Genomic DNA, 17,982 nt, shown 5'->3' on the forward strand with positions numbered 1-17,982 from the left:
ATCTGGTCTATGAGCTGTTCTCACAGTTAATAGTGGAACTTGTGAGCTTGACACAACTTAGCTATATGTCGCTAAATCCCGATATGTCCAGAACTCTGCAGTCTGAAGGTGCTGGATAGAAAGGAAGGAGAAATAAGCAATGTTTGGAGGATGAATGAGATATTAGTTGAAAGGATGACTACTGACTGGTTCAAAAGTAGTTACCTTCCATAAGAAAGTGGCTCCTAATTTTTACTTAGTCTATGGAGACAGATGCAGGATATGCCCTAGTTTAGAACCTTTTGCTGTCACTTACAGTTCTCATTCCTCGGGAAAAGAGTCTAGAATATGTGCAGGTAAAATAATTTATCAATACATGCTAATTAGATGTGGTATAGTGGACACTCAAGTGAAATTTAGGACAGAAACTTCTGTTGTCTTCATTCCACAATATCATATCCATTTCAACAAACAGTTGACACTTGAATTGCACAAGTTCACTTACACACTGATATTTTTCAATAAATACATGCAGTACTACACAATCCAAGGGTGACTGAATCCACAGATATGGAACTGAGGATACATAAGGTTGATTATGGGATTTGAGCATCTGAGGATTTTGGCATCCATGGTGAGTTCTGGAACCAATCCTCCATGGATATCGAGGGAACACTGTATTTCACAAATAGTTCTGAACAAACAAATTTTAAAGTAAAGTAATACAGTTAAGGTTAGAGTCTTCTGATTATGAACTTTATGTTATAATTTTCTCTTTATTTTAGAGGTCCAGAATGCTTCAGAACTAAGATTAAGCATCTTATCTATGAATCATCTGACTCATACAAGTGGAATAAATATCTCTTCCTTGGGTCATAAACCTGTTTGTTCATATACATTTTACTGCATTGATCACACAGGAGTTTAATAATGGATTTGCACTGCTTTCTCCTCTATTAAAAAGTTGATATCTAAAGTTAGAGATTAGGTCCTAATTATCATTTTATTTTTAGGGTAGAAAACATTCTCAGTAATTTTATATTAATAAATAAATGAAGTCATCAGTAAATGAATGGTCATAGAAATAGTGAAAGAATCTATATCATGTGACAGCTGAACAGAGGCGGTCGTTTTCATCATGTCATTGACAAACAATATCAATACCCATCCCAGCACCTTTTTCTCCTTGGCATTCCAGGGATGGAGGCCATCCACACTTGGATATCAGTGCCCTTCTGTCTTGTTTACCTAAGTGCTCCCCTGGGAAATATCTCTATTCTACTTATTATCAGAACAGATTCCAGCCTGCATGAGCCCACGTACTTCTTCCTCTGTATGCTCTCTGTGGCTGAACTGATCATCTCCACTACTGCTATGCCCAAAATCCTCAGCATTTTTTGGTTCAATGACAGGGAGATCTATTTTGAAGCCTGCCTTATACAAGTATTTCTCATCCATTCACTATGCAGCATGGCCTCGGGGTTTATCTTGGCCATGGCCTTTGACAGGTATGTGGCAATCTGCAATCCTCTGAGACATTCCATTATCCTGACACACAGAATCATCAAGAACATGGGGCTGGCTACTGTTTTCCGGGGAACTTTGCTTTTCAGTCCTCAGCCCTTCATGCTTCAGTGGTTTCCCTACTGCAGAACTAATATCATCTCCCACACTTACTGTGAATTCATGGCTTTGATCAAGCTTGCTTGTGCAGAGACCAGGATACGAAGACTATACAGCCTAACTGCTGCCTTCCTTACTGGAGATTTAGATTTCATATAAATCCTCTGCTCCTACATTGTCATCCTTTACACTGTCTTCCGTCTTCCATCCAAGGCTGCTCGGCTCAAGACCTTGGGCACTTGTGGATCCCACGTGTGTGTGATCTTAGTGGCCTACACTCCAGCCTTTTTCTCCTTTCTTAATCACAGGTTTGGGCATGGTGTAGCTCCTCATGTTCACATCTTTGTGGCCAACATCTATCTCCTCGTCCCATCCATGGTGAACCCAATGATCTACGGCATAAGAACCAAGAGGATAAGAGAATGATTCCGCCAAGTTTTGACTTCTCACAAATTCTAAAATAACCAATGCTTACTATAACAACTTTCTAAGACTTCAGGGGGAAAAGAGACATTTAACCCTATTTCTAGAAACCTGAATGCCTACATTTTCTATTTGTAATATGAAGTGTTAATTAGCATTAACTAAATTTTGTTCTCTTCAGAAAACCTGCTTAGAAGATGGGCTGACTGAGGTGATTTATTCTTAATATATTTACCTGGTAATGCAGTATCTCCACTATTATGTAATCTTATTCACTGTTTTCCCCCATGAGGCTACTGGGTTGTTTAGTCTTTTCAGCTTTATCAGAGGTATTTTTACTGACTCACTAACTCTGACTTTCACTAAGCTGCCATGCATTTGTAAGTCCCAACTATTGGGATTGTCTCTGTCTCCTGAACAATAAGACTGGAAGTATTTTAAATCTATAACCCTGGAAATCAGGATGGTTCTATCAAAATGTCTTCTAAACAGGCAGGTGAAGAAACTGTTATGATATGCCTTCCAGAGGCCTTCCTGTAATTTCTTTGTGACATATTCTTATTTTACTTTATCTAGCCAGAATCCTTTTATAGTTTCCAAATAATGTCTATTACCACAGTGTTCCTCCAGTAGACTTAATGATATCCAAAACTGTCCTACCATTTTTCCTTTTTCTGTTTCCTGAATTTGATTCAAGTTGATTTGGTTGATTCTTTGAAAATATCTAGAGCTCCCTCTCACATTCTTTGATGTTCCTGCACAGTCTAACCCTGTTTATTACTAATCTATGTTATGAAATAGAGAAGTATTCTATTCTGACATTTCCTCATTAATCATCTTTCTAGATGCTCTTGATTCATATTTGTATGAAATAATGTATAGAATCATTCACTATGGGTATATAAGTCATTATGGACATATCCAGTCATTATGGATATATAATACAACATAACGTTTTAAGAGCTACACTATTCCTAATGATGACCTAGTTTTGTCATTAGGTCACATAGCATACTTTACCAAGCTCTTCTGCAGCTTGAGTACCTCTCTCAATTTGTAGTTATTCACTATCACATCACTTTTTCTCTTGAATTTTTGATTTCTTTCTGAGCAAGAGGGTTGTCAGGTGTCAGCCATGAGCTGTTGAGCCATGGCTGTTCAATGCTCTATGATTTCACACCTCCACCTTGGAAAGCCAAATGTTCAGTGTGGGTCCTTATTTCTAATTGCCTAAATTTATTTTATTATATTCCATTTCATACTGTGTTGGTTAAGATGGACAATACCTGTATATCTAAAATTCTAAAAGAGGTAGTAAAAGGCAGTGTTTAAGGCAACTGGCTCTCAAGAGATACTGCTCAGTTTTGAATCCCAAAACAACCACCTATATACAAGCAGTGTTGATCCTCATCATCATATTGTCTCTCTGCATCAGTTTCCTGAATGATATTGATAGTAGCTATTTCAGAAAATAGTTCTGACACTAAAAAAGGCCTGCATGTGATTTACTTCCATTGGAGTTAATGTATTAAGAGGTTAAAAAGGTACAGCCTGGAATTAAGAATCATTATCCAGCAAGAATGTTTAAATTGGAATCCAGAGGAATAAACTGGAAATAATTTTACTATCTGGCTCCTGTTTTCACTAATTCACATGACAAATGATGAAATTAGTCAGTAAATAGAAAAGGGAAAGATTCAAGGAAGAAGAACAGAGTCCAATTAGAAAGTTAGGCTGATGAGTTCTCAGAATTATCAATATAGTTTTGTTTATACTAATTCTACATAGGTCTACCTAACATGAAAGTGATGCTTTTGGATCATGCATCAGTTCTGATAAGTAAATTTTTTATGTGTATGAACTTTAGTTAATATAGAAGGAGTGTCTTCTTCTATTTCTAGATCAATGACAACACATATTCTGGAGTAGTCAGGAACCTAGTTCACACTACACTTCAGCCAGTTGTTTAATTAAAGAAGATTCATTCAGTGAATGTATACTAGAATCTTACTGTGGCCCAGGCTGGACAGCAGGTGCTGAGGATGCAATAACAAACAAGGTTGACAGGAAGCATATAGGCTGCTTGCTTTATATATTGTGTATCTTGTGTGGAAGGGTTATTTGGGAAGCAGCAGAAAATAAAGTATTTACCACGTGCATATAAGGAGCAAACAATTTCACATTATGAAGATATATTGAAATATATTAGGTGTTCTGAGAGAACAGAAGATAGAGGCTACTTTAGATGGTATGTTAATTTTATCTTTAAGCATAGATCTGAAATATAATGAAAACATTTTTTTTAACCTAAGGAAAGAAAAATTCATGCTACGTAAAAAGTAAAAAGGTCATGAGGTAGAGAAAAGCTTACTTTGTGTAAGGATAGTTACAAAAACTGTGCTTGGGGAACAAAATGGACAAAGGAGATAGTCATAACAGATGTATGACACACAAACCAAAAACATTAATCATAATTCTTGGGACCATAAAATTGTATCACCATGTTGGGAACCACTGATATAATGGATAAAAACAATGAAATAAGACCAATATTATCCACTCATTTAAATTGAAGCTGGAATTTGGAAGACTTTCTTGGAAGAACATAACCAACTCTCATCTATAGTAATTGGAGAGCTGAGAACACTTAGAAATAGTGGAAGTCCAGGGAAGGTGAAATTCTCAAACCTAGTGAGTCTTACATGCCACCTTCAGGATGATCCCCAGGAGAGAGTGGGACACTGAAACGTAGTGTGAAGGCACCTGAGCTGACTTATCTGGAAATTTTGAAAACTCTACTTAACAAACAAAAGAAAAGAAAGTGATAACAGCAATAATGGGGGGAACAATTTATAAGTTAGATGAGGAAATTTTATTGATACAGGAGCAATCGCCTGTTACATAACTTTTTTGTGAGAACCTTCGGAGTAGTGCTAATATATGGCTAGTTTGATTCTTGGAAGTTTTATTTTACTGAGTGAAATAAAAATGCTAGAAATGCCATCATCTCACATAATGCAGAAATCTATAAAAAACAGTCAGAGATCTGGGCATGATGGAATGGACAGATTATAAAATGCCAATGAATCACTAGCTAACTGTGTTCCATGAAAGGCACTAGAAACATTTTATTACATGAAGCCAGAAAGAAATTTATTGATTAGAGAAGGGCCAGCATCACTGAGAAATCCAGTGATGACTGGCCTCCACAGCCTAGGCTAAAGGTAGCAGGTACTATTATAGAACTAGGAAGTACAAGATAAAATAACAGGGTTAAGGTAACAATACTTAATTATCTGAAACAAGGTGGCAAGATTTTTTTTTTTTTTTTTTTTTTTTGGTAATAAAAGTCAAGGCCACTGTAATGGTCAAGGTTCTGATGCAGAAAGAGAGATGGAGATGGTTGATATAATATGCCATTCCTAGGGGCCATATAAATGTCAGCCAAAAAAGATATTCAACCTACACAACCAAAAGAAATGGAAGATAGGTCATCAGGAGGCTAAAGGCAACTACTTCTATAGTAATGTCACAATAATTTGCTCAGTTTTCAACTTGAGACAGTTTCCAGATCCAGAATCCAGATCTAGACTAAAGGAGAAGCTGTGTTTCCAACAGCAAGAATATTGCAGCAGCATTGGAAGTTTACTTGGAAATAAATCTCCTAGTCCTTCTACAAGGAGTCATAGTACAAAGACATTTGGAGCCATGTTCTGAATTGACATAATGTCAGAAACTCAAAACATCATCTCACCCCTTTACTACAATGAGAAAAAAAAAAAAAACAGGGAAAAGGTTAAAATGGATGTCTGGTTCATCTTTCATTCACAGAATATTAACAAAATCCAATAATTATTTACCTGCTCCCCAAAAGTATAATTTAAAAGAACATACGTAGCCGATAGAAACTTCACATTCATTTCTTGGATACGTGGGTGGGTAAGAGCTATTATAGAAGAGAAGGCTGAGTAGATTTTCCAACTGTCCTTCCTCTACAGATAGCAAATAAAAACAGTATTGCTTCTTGCAGGGAATAAGAGAAAACAAAACACTCACTACAAACATCAAGGTTACAGAAGTGATTACCCCCTTTCACATCCTCATTCAATTCAACAATCTGGTCCTTACATAAGTCTGATACAGCCAAATGTTTTGCCTTTATCTAAGCAAATCATAGAGGTGGAGAGGGAGTTAGTGGGCTACGGAAAACACAACCAATTAATAGAACCAATTGCAGTGCTGTGCCAGAAGTTATTATTTTGCTAGATTCCTCAGGTACATGACATGTGGACACTGATGTGGCAAATTCATTATTTTCCACTTCTATCAGGAAGAAAGTTCATAAACAGTTCACACTCACATGGAAAAACACCACCACCACCAGCAGCATAAAAATACAGTCATGCCCAGGAATGTATCAATTCTCCTACTGTCCTAATATAGTTCAAAGGACTCTGGACAATCAATACATTCTGGAGAACATTCTATCGGTTCATTTTAATAAAACTAATTGAGCCATTAATGGAAATTTCATTGGAGGACTTGGTAAGACACGTTTGTTCCAGAGTGCAGGAAATAAACCTTATGAATATTAAGTGGCCTATCCCATCAGTGAATTTTTTAAAAGGATGTTGCTCTGAGACACGTTTTAAAATAAAGGATGAATGCTTGCATCTCACACCTCACCCCACAAAAATGAAACACAATTCGTGGTATATACCTTTTCATCTACTACAGACAACATATGCCACACTTGGGATTAATCTCTAAACCATTTATCAAGTGACAGGAAAGACTTTCTAAGTTTTGTGTTAGGTTCAAACCAGGAAATAGTTATGAAGCAGGCCGTGGCTGCACTGTACACAGCGCAACCCGCCAGTCTCTACGGTATTAGAATATTTGTGGTGGAACGATACCATGTGGAATTTATAGTTAAATCCAGTAAGAGTCACACTGCAGACGTCTAGAAATCCAGAGTAAAGCTCTGTCATATACAGCAGAGCTTTTTACAGCATTAAAACTAACAAAAAAACAGGGGGCTGCTGCCTCGCCTCTGGCGAATAAGGTTATTGTCTTTCCCTTGCGCTCAATACAGAGCTCCGAAAGTCAGGGACTTTTTGCCTACCTCAGTCAGCCGAAGTTGCTGAGGTGCCAGGTGAGCTGGAGCGCTTCCACTTCCGACCGGTTCCACATCCCCAGGACTGGGATTGAGGGGTGGAGTCGGGTGCTAGGGCCAGGGATTGGCTCACGAACACGGTCCTCTCCGACAAGGAGCGGATGAGGCCTGACGAAGATACTCGGTCTGACAGCGCTAGTGCTTCTGGGAAGTCTCGAGCTGAGTAGAGGCGCCCTCGCGGAGAAGATATCGCGAGAACCATGGCGGCGGAGGCCGCGCGCCTGGAACCTGCAGGTAAGTGATGGTGGCGCCGAGGGATGGCGAAACAAAGAATAGACTGCTTTCCGACCACTGTCTGAGCCAACCCCTTCTTAGCCGACCCTGGGAGCCCTATCCTACCCCTCTGTATCCACCGCCCTTGGATCCAGCCCTGGACGGTGACCCCTGGCTCTCCACCCTTTCACTCTAGAGCGCCCCGTGTTCTGGCTCAGGCCCACTCTTCCGGCAGCCCTGCCCTTTTCCTGCTGTCACTCTCTTTGCCCTCACCTCTCTCTCCTTCCGCCCTCCTTTCTGTACCAGCCACCTCTTTCCCCAGAAACTCCCCTTTCTGGTCACCTTTCTTAGAGCCCTTTCTCCTGCCAGGAGCGGCTGGGTTGTTCCCTTCTGCGGCCCATATCACTAACCAATGTCTGAGGTAAAGGGAGGCGGGGGCACACCTGGGGTGAGGGTCAGTCAGTGAACTTAAGAGTCTACTTCTCGAAGTGTGCACTATGTTTTCGGCCCAAAACAACCATTCACTGAACTCTTTTCCTCACTTACGGCTCTTTTTTTCCCCCCACAGGCTGTGGGCTGTCTCGATTCTTGCCACGGCTTTCAGTTAAACTTTCTCTCTGCAAAGTTACTGTGTTCATGTTGCTGGTAAATAAAGGACACACAGTTAGACTACCAGTATGTTCCAAGTACGTGCAGGAACATAGGCACAAGCTCAGTATCTTTTAAACAGGGGATAGAAAATGGGGTCAAGGTCGGACAAGAGGTCTTAGTTCCAAATTCCTGCCCCAAAGTCTGCTCTTCAGTATGCTAAGCACACCTTCAGCTCTGCCCGTGGGAGGGATCTGGTCCAGATTAAAGCCAGCCTGAGGAGAGGTGGTTGAGCTATGGAGCTGCACGCCTGAGACCTGTGATCTCCAACTCAGTTCATAGCCTTTCCCCCATTGTTCACAGTCTAGCAAGACTATGAGGCAAGAATTACTGCAGGCAGTATTCTTCAACCTGCAGGGAACATTACCCTTCTTACTCCTTATATCCAGCTTGGGATTTTCTTCCTCTGTATTGCAGAGTTTTTAGATAGTATCAGTATTTACCAGATTTCAGTGAGTTTTACTCACAGAACTTAAGCATTTTTAAGATTCTTGGCAGAGTTAGCAAATATTTGTGTTTAAATATGCAATTTAATGGTATCATGTGGAAAATGGGTTGAACAGTTTTGCCAGATGTTCTAACTCATATATTTTCTGTGATCCTTGTTCTGTTTTTCTAGTATCTTTTTTTCAGTAGTAAGCAGTTTCCACCCTATATTTTCCATTACTAACTTCTTGAAATCGTTTACTTTACTTTGTTTTCCTTTCTCTCCCCATAATAATGAGTCCAATTAAGAGTCTTAAAAAGGTAGTTTGTCTTTTGCATCAAAAAGAATCTCCCTTCTCCTGTCCTTTATTTTGGAAACAGACACACTTTCTGATTCATTTGAGAAACTTCTAAGTTGATTTGGAAAAGAATAGAAATGGTAATCCTTCTTCAACTAGGAGTTACTGAAACATGAAACAAACTAACAAAAAACTAATAATTTTTTTGTTGTTATTTTACTTGACCTTGGTAGGTACCAGAGGTACAGAGCAACTTACCATGGAACAAAATATGAATCTGTGGCCAGGCTACTTATTATTACCTAAATTCTGTCCTATCAGCAAAGTCATATGGCCCATCAGTTCATTTTAAGATGGAGATCTTACACCTTGGATCAGGTACAAGCGGGGCCAGAAGGCACAAGTAATCTCCACAAGCCAGTGTCCCACTTGACTCTGTCACCTATCACTCTCGTATCATCACTTCTCCAAGTCACACCTGTTGTCTCAGGATGATTTCTTATGACCAACTGAAGAAAAAGGAAATAAGTCGAGTTTGACCCATGAATGAGTATATCAGTACAGCTTTAAAATGGACTGCCTGTACTCTATAATACCACACAAGTGTGTCCCTGATAGCTAATAATGAAGGGAAATGCACCTGGTATTTGGAACATCTGGCTAAAGCAAATGTACCTGATAGTTATAGCTTCAAGTTGTGTACCTGATCATCATTTTGTGTTCAGAAAGAAATGCCCTGAGGTAAAAATATCTGCAGACTCCTAGGAAGTTTGAAAGACTAATTGGTCAAGAGGCTGGATGGAGAAATAATGGAACCTTGGGAAAAGGATATCTGAGGAGGAGACATGTAGCTTACCCAAAGTAGAGGACAGAAGAGTAAAGATGTGTGCATTTACAGTTAACATTCAGCAGAAAACATTAAGCATGGAGGGAATATGAAACAACCAATCAGACAGAATGACTTGGCCAGAAGCCATCATCTATCATTGGTCACCTCCAGTGCTGGAACGAATGTCACATATATGCAGTAGACATGGGGTTAGAGATGGAGGTTTTGCATGAGCTCAACTCCTTGGGTTCCCACACACCAAGGCTACTCTTGCTGCTGCTGAATGTCCAGCCTTCCAGAGACAGAGCTGATATGATTCCATCCTTTGAGGAAACCAATCTGCCACTTAGTGGCAAGTTAATTACACTGGACCTCTTTCATCCTGAAAGAATCAAAACTTCATCATGATGGGAACTGACACATATTCAGTCAGTTTTCTGTATGGGATTACTTTCTCTGCTCATCCAGCAAAACTGAGGGTTTCCAAAGTAATTGATCCACAAGAACAGAATCTTACCAAATATCACATCAAAGAAACTTTACAGTAATAGGGGTGCAGCTGTGGGCTCATGGTCATGGCATCCACTGGTCTTACATACCAATGACCCAGAAGTTTTAGGCCTAATGAAGTGATGGAACAGCTTTTGAAGGTGCTGCTGAGTTGCCAGTTTAGAGATGATATTGGCAAAGATTGGATGTCTTTCTCCAAAAGACAGCAAGTGCCCTAAGCCAATGGATTGATCTCTGTAGTGCCACCTGATCAGGTAGGATTTTTTTTTTCTTTAGCACTAAACATTTTTTCCTCCCCTCCTAAGGTCCCTTTTTCTTTGTTTCTTTGTTCTTTCAGTTAAATCCAATGTGTCATTCCTCAAAAGACTCCCACTGGCAGTATCAAATATGTTCAGAGTAAATATTTTAAACAACAACAAAAAATTACTTAAGGACTGCTGAACACCCTCCCACCCCAAATATGAAATATCATACACATAACGGTTGCTTTAAAAATGATACTTATTTTAACATTCTTTCTATGACTTTTTCATACCTTCTCAATGCAGGAGCTCTTCTCTTTAGACTTTTCTCACATTTTCAATGACTTCCTTATTTTTAGAATTATATTTCTCTGAGTTTAACACATATTCTTTCTCAAGAAATGATATGTTAATAAATTGATTATTAAATAATTTGTAAACACGTTCTTATTGACATTTTGAATAATTTTACATTTCCCGTATAGTGTGGGATATTTCTTAGGGGTCTTTCATGCTGCTATTTTAGTTTTGTGTTGATATTTATAAGGAGGAAGAACTCATTCAAGCCTGTTGTTTATCCATAGACATAGCGTGTTGACTACTGAATCCATTTATTTCTCTTTGTGTGCTTAAAAATTTTTCTGTATAAATTTGAAACCAATTGGATGCATAAAACTTTACATTTTAGACTTATTTATTCTGTAGATTACCATAGAATTAAGGTTTGATTCGGGGGACATTCTTAGAAGTATTTGTGAAAAAAAAAAAAAAACCTGCTGGGATTTCAATTAAGATTGCATGGAATCAACAGCAGGAGAAAGAATAAAATATATACAGATTGTATATATACAGAGAAAGAACTTATAATTTATTTCCATATAACATGATTACCTATGTATAAAGTCCTAAAGAAACAATAAAAGATGTCAAGGAACTATTAAGTGCGTATAGCAAGGTCTCAGGGTAAAAGGACAATATGCAAAAAATCAATTGATTTTCTATAAGCCAACAATGAACAATTGGAATTTAAAATTTTAAAAAGTGAAAGCATGAACATTTACAATAATATAAAAAATTAAATATGTAGGTATGAATTTAACAAAATATGTATATGCAGAAAACTACAAAACACTGATGAAAGAAATAAAAAAGATGTAAATAAATCTATATTTATAGGTTAGAAGGCTCAGTGTTGATGCCAGTTCTTCACAATGTACTGATTGATTCAGTGCAATCTCAGTCAAAATCCCAAAAAGCTGTTTGTCTGCAAACTGATTTTAATGTTTGTATGGAAAGGCAAAAGACCTAAAATAACCAGTATAATAATGAAGAAAAACGAAGTTTGACAATACACAATACTGAAATTCAAGACTTAGTATAAAGCTACATTAATCAAACAGCATAGTAGTGGAGTGAATCAACAGGTGGAGATGTCAGTATGAACGTATGTCTAGTTAAATATAGATACAAATGGTTATGTATTAAAATATTTATAGTTATATGTATAGACCCAAATTAGTATACACACACTATTTCCTTGCTCTGTTTACTGATAGGGCTGAGACCATGTCATTCCAGTAGGACTGTGCAAACCTAGTTCCCAAATCTTGGTTTCTAATAAAATTCTCTGATAAAAAGAACTGGGCTCATTGGAGAAATAATTTTATCTAGCACTGGGATGGAAAATATTCAAGATGAGCCCTGGAGCATCTTGTAGCACCAGAAACTGAGGAATTTCTGGGGTTGGAGGGTGGGAAACAATGTGAAATGATGAAAGTATGTTAAAGGAACACAGGGACCAACTGAAATGGGTCTCAGTGAATTAACATGAAACAATTTGGGTAAGAAAATGAATATATCACTATTGCACTATAATCAAAAATGTAAAATATATCCCAGAATCTATTCATATGTAGAGAAAAGAAAAGAAAAAAGGAAAGAAAGAATAAATAAGTCTCTCATGTAGAATCCCAAATAGTTTATGTAGATACTGTGCATCCAGGATGTGAAGCATAATTCTCTGCTGTTTAAGTGTGGGTTGTACAAGGTAATTTTCTTATAAGGAATACAGTATAAAGAGGTGGGGGAAAGAGTAACTTTCTAGTGGAGAAATCTGATGCAAACTAGCTCAACCAGCAGATGGTTAATGAGGTAAGTTTGATAGTAAGTCGTGTTGATAGTAAGTTTAATTGATACAATGTGATGAGAATGGCAGTCTGTTGTCTTCCTCTGAAAGATTTATAATCTCAATTTAACCATAGGAGAAATATCAGAGAGACCTTACTTACTGTAGGTGAGTTGTGTTCCCTCAAAAGATGTGTTGAATTTCTAACCATTGAGACCTGTGCAAATGACTTCACTTTGAAATAAGGTCTTTGTAGATGTAATCAAGTTAAGATGTGGTTATACAGGATCAAGGAGGAACCTACATCATATGACTAGTGTCTTTAAAAGAAGACACTGTGAAGACACAGACACACAGAAAGGAGAATGTCATATGAATGTGGAGGCAGAGATTATAGTGATTGGTCTGCATGCCAAAGAATGCCAGGAATTGCTGGCAACAATAGGAAGCTAGGAGGAAGCAAGGAAATATTCTTTCCTAGAGCTCTCAGAGGGAGAATAGTCTTGCTGACACCTTGATTTCAAACTTCTAGCCTCCAGAACTGTGAGAGAATAAATTTCTGTTGTTTTAAGCCACCCATCTTGTGGTATTCTGTTATGGTAGCACTAGGAAACTAATATAACAATTGAGGGATATTCCATAAAACATTTGATCCATGTTCTCAAACCGAGCGATGGTCTTCTGTGTAAGATCATGTCATCTGCAAATAACTACATTCACGATGTTGTGTAGCCATCATCACTGTCAATTTCCATATTATGTCATTACTTCACACAGAATCACTGTTACTATCAAGCTGTAACTCCCCATTCCCCCTCCCTCACACCGTTTTGTAACATCTTACCTACTTTCTGTCTCTGTGAACTTGCTTATCCTAAGTGCTTCGTATATGTGGAATCATACATTATTTGTCGTTTTGAGTCTGGCTTATTTCACTTAGCATAATGTGTTCAAGATTCAAGGATGTGGTAGCATGTATCAGAACTTTATTCTTTTATAGGGTTGAATAATTTTCCCTTGTATGTGTATACCAAATTTCCTTTATCCATTAATCTGTTAATGGACACTTTTTTTGTGTGTCCACCTTTAAGCTACTAAGAGTAACGATGCAATGAAAGTTGATGTACAAGTATCTGTTCCAGTCCTTTCTTTCAGTTTATTTGAATATATAACCAGAAGTAAAATTGCTGAATTATATATTAGTTTTGTTTTTAAATTTTTGAAGGATCACTATATGTTTTCCATAGCAAATGCACCATTCTGTGTTCTCACTAACAATGAACAAAGCTTTCAGTTTCTCCATATCTTCATCAACATTGTTATTTTACTTTTTTTTTTTTATAAGAGGCATCTAATGGATGTAAGGTGATACCTAATTGTCATTTTGATTTGGTTTTTTTCTAGTGACTAATGTTGTTGAGCGTCTTTTCTTGTGTTTATTTTTTGGCCATTTGCATGTCTTCTCTAGAGAAATGTCTCTTCACATTATTTGCCTATTTTTAATTGGCAAATTGTTTTGTTGTTGTTATTGTTATTAAGCTCTAGGAGTTGTTTATATATTCTGGATATTAAACTCTGTGAGTTACATGCTTTGCAAATGTTTTCACCCATTTTGTGGATTGTCATTTCAGCCTTTTGATAGTGTCATTTGATATAAAATGCTTTAATTTTGATGCAGTTCAATTTAGTTTTTCTTTTGCTTTTAATGTCATATTCAGCCATGCACTATTTCAAGCACTGAATATACAAAAATAAACAGAATAACCAGAGCCTCTGCATTTGTGAAGTTATATTTTAGGAGTTTCAAAAATGGTTGCATTGTTAGCCATTTGTTAATATGCCTGATATATTAATGATCTCAAAAAAAAAAGCTTTTAGATTTACTTATTACTTCTATATTATAAATCTTCTAAATCTTTATTTCTACAATTTTAATTATTTTCTTCCATCATTTTGATCTGTCTTTGTTCTTTCTCTAACTTTTAACATCCTGAAAATTTGGTTATTGTATTTTAATTTCTTCTTTAAAAAGTTTAAGATACTTAAGACCATGATTCTTATTGAGAAAAATGTATCTGACTGAGAGCCATTTATCTTCCTATGTGAATTTCAGTTTCATTGAACATTAATGGAGCTTTGATTTTCCAAATATTTTAGTAAATATTATATGAGGAATTTTATTTTTAAGTATATATTTACAGAGCATACCTGGTTTGAGCACTGATTTAAACTAATCCAGTGTAGTAAAAATTTAGTTATTACTTTAGCATGTTTCTGTTTAAAAAGAATAAACCTGTAATGGAGAAATAGGTTCTGTGCTTAGGAGCTGACACTCCTCTGAGATTTAATTTCCTCTTCTCTGAATTGAGTATGATAAAGCATATCTATTTGTGGGCCATATTTAAACAAGATAATGCAAAGCACTTAGAAAAGTGTCCTACTGCATAGTAAGCACTTAGCAAAATGCAAATTTGTTTTCTCTAACTCTCCTTTATATCCTAGCAAGCCTTGCTTCATTGCCCTTAGAGCCAAGTAATCTAATAGAGCCTAGGCATTTAATAAGTGAAGCAGTAGTGGATGACTGTGTAAAATGGAAAGTGATAGTCCCATTATAAAAAGAGATCTTTGCCAAGATGTCTGGAAGAACCTTAGGTATTGCAGGCTTGATCCTGAGAACCATGCGCAATTTGGCCTTGACCACAAACCAACTCAGAGTTATTTGTTAGTTCTGAGGTAATCCTAGATACTATGTTCATTCAGAGCCCTCTCAGCAAGTGACTGGAAGTTTTAAATCTGTAGGTTAGTGGCAGGGCAAAAGGACAAGGTTCCTTTGCTGTTAGCACTTAATTCTGAGATATTTTCCTAATTCAATTTAATGTAACATTAATAAAGTAGTGATTTTGCCTATTTTATTTGCTTTTCTATATACCAGTGTTTTTAATGTGTCTAGTAGGTAAAGGTGAATAAATGTTTGTTGAATGAATGCTAGTGATCTTTGTAATTTAATTTTCTGGATAATGTTTTAGTTTCGCCTTTGGAGATCTTATAGTCAAGTTCAGAGAGAACATTTCACATCTCAAAAACGACATGACAAGTAAGCTCAAATTTAGTGAAATTAAGGATTTTAAGCATTAATGTTAAGCATTTCTATTAGACAATCAGAGTAGAATTTGGTCAGTTGTGGATGTCTTTGTTTAGAATCAGATTATTAATACAAAAGAATACTGTTAAAATACTGACTTTGTGAATTATTGATTCTGTAGCACAGAGTACATAATATTAGATATTATCCTTTTTGCCATAACTATTTTTTCCTTCTCAGATTTTTTGGGTCATTTGTATGCAGACTTATATGCAGATAAATATACTTATTTTGACCTGAATATATCTTTATTTGTTGTTGTTTAGCAGAGATATTCCATATTAGAAATAGATCTCAAAATTAATAATGGATAAATCTAAATTCTAATTAATATAAATTTTTTGATATTTTCTTGAAAATGTCCAGAAGGTGAGTGCGTATCTCATGGGTCTTGATGCAGTAGACCACTGGGTTGAGCACAGGAGGTACCAACAAGTAGACATAGCCCATGATGACATGAACCACAGGTGGAGCGTGCTTGCCAAAGCAGTGAATGATGGACACTCCCAACATGGGGATGTAGACCAGCAGCACAGTACAGATGTGGGAAACACAGGTATTAAGGGCCTTGACTCATTCTTCCTGGGAGGCAATACCCAGAACTGTGATCAGGATTTTCACATAGAGCAGGATGAGCACAGAATCAACTCCAAATGTGATGATAATGACAGTGAGTCCTAAAATGCTGTTAATACTGTGGTCAGAGCAAGAAAGCTTAATAATATCTGGGTGTAGACAGTAGGAATGGGAAAGTTCATTGGCCTCACAAAATTTAAGTTGCTTAATGAGGACAGGGGCTGGGATGAGGACAGTAATGGCCCTCAACACAAACCCTACAGAAATTTTCAAACTGGTAGAACCGTTCAGGATGGCAGTGTATCTGAGAGGATTGGATATGGCTACATAGCGGTCAAAAGCCATAGACAGTAGAATACCTGACTCCATCATGGAGAAGATGTGGATAAAGTACATCTGGGCAAGGCATGCATCAAAGTTTATTTCACGAGCATTGAACAAGAAAAGCTTAAGTATTGTGGGTAAGGTGGTGGCACAGAGGCCCAGGTCACTGACTGCCAGCATGGACAGAAAGAAATACATGGGTTCATGAAGTGATTGTTCCACCCAAATTACTATCAAGATGCTGCTATTACCAAAAATAGCAATTAGATATAAGACACAGAAGAGAATAGAAATGTGAGGATGATAAGCTTCCAAGCCAGAGAAACCAGAAAGCAGCAAAGGTTGGAAATTACTGCTGTTGAAAAGTCTCATAATTGATGTGCTCAATTACTAAATCTTCATCCTGAAAATGACAAAAAATAGGCTATTACATTATTATAATTATCAAAAACAAAATTTCTGTTCTTTTTCTCTCATTTGTTCTACTGCCTTACCCTGATTATTTATAACCAGTTTATAATTACATCCATACAGTAATCAGAGTCATTTGACTCCAGAAATAAGCATTGGTTTTTAGAAACATTGAGTAAACATAAGCACAAATCACAATTTTCAGTTTTGACTATGTGATCCTCCTTAATAAACCTATGTTGGATAATAGACATATATTGCACTATGTATTTAAAGTACTGGCAAGAAATGCTGTTTGACTTATTTTCCACAGCACACTGAGTCACACATATTAGAAAAAAAAAATCAACTAACACAAACTCCAAAAGAATATTAGTAAAATTAATCTGTAAACAGAGAACATTAAAAATTAAAAAATGAAGAAATTATAGCTAGCCATACTTGAAACATATATTTTTTTCTGACTATAAATTTAAAGTCTATTATTTATAAAAGATAGAAGACTAATGAATATAGAGAAATAATTTAAGAATAAAAATAGGTAAGTAAACTATTTTATTGCATATTTTTAATTTATATGTTCATTTATGTATGCTTAAATCTTATTCGTTTGACAATATGGGCACATTCTAAGTAATCAATTATGTTTTAAATGTTTTATGATATTATATGATTGTACCCTGACTAAATAATCTAATCTTTTTATAAGGACAAAAATACATAAGGAAGAATACAATGAGAAGTGACTGTACGTCTTTGGAGAAACAAAATTACTTTTGTTGAAAAATATATATTTAAATTAAAAGAAGGCTGTCAAAATTTTGAAAGTTATAATGGAAGTTGTAATTGAGGGATAATTTCTTCTCAAATATATATTTTATTTGGTTTGTGAATGATGTTCATGTACTGAATCTTTTTTTCCCATACTCTATAAACTACCTTGCTAAGTTTTATTTGTGTGTGTGTGTGTCTTACCTACCTGACAAACCTAATCTTGTATGAAACTCAAATATGTATATTCTCCATATATACTTGC

At 36.5% G+C, this 17,982-nt stretch overlaps 1 protein-coding gene and 1 pseudogene across 1 annotated transcript; one reads left to right on the plus strand and one right to left on the minus strand.

Moving 5' to 3' along the window:
* Nucleotides 1-1,117: 1,117 nt before the first annotated feature.
* Nucleotides 1,118-2,028, plus strand: LOC105068554 (olfactory receptor 52P1-like; annotated as a pseudogene).
* Nucleotides 2,029-15,962: 13,934 nt separating this feature from the next.
* Nucleotides 15,963-16,907, minus strand: LOC105068555 (olfactory receptor 51L1-like). The gene is given in 1 exon segment (XM_010954430.2): nucleotides 15,963-16,907. A coding segment is annotated over 1 exon segment (945 nt).
* Between the last annotated feature and the right edge of the window lie 1,075 nt (nucleotides 16,908-17,982).

This window comes from Camelus bactrianus, chromosome 10 (genome assembly GCF_048773025.1).
Source record: "Camelus bactrianus isolate YW-2024 breed Bactrian camel chromosome 10, ASM4877302v1, whole genome shotgun sequence".
NCBI lineage: Eukaryota > Metazoa > Chordata > Mammalia > Artiodactyla > Camelidae > Camelus > Camelus bactrianus.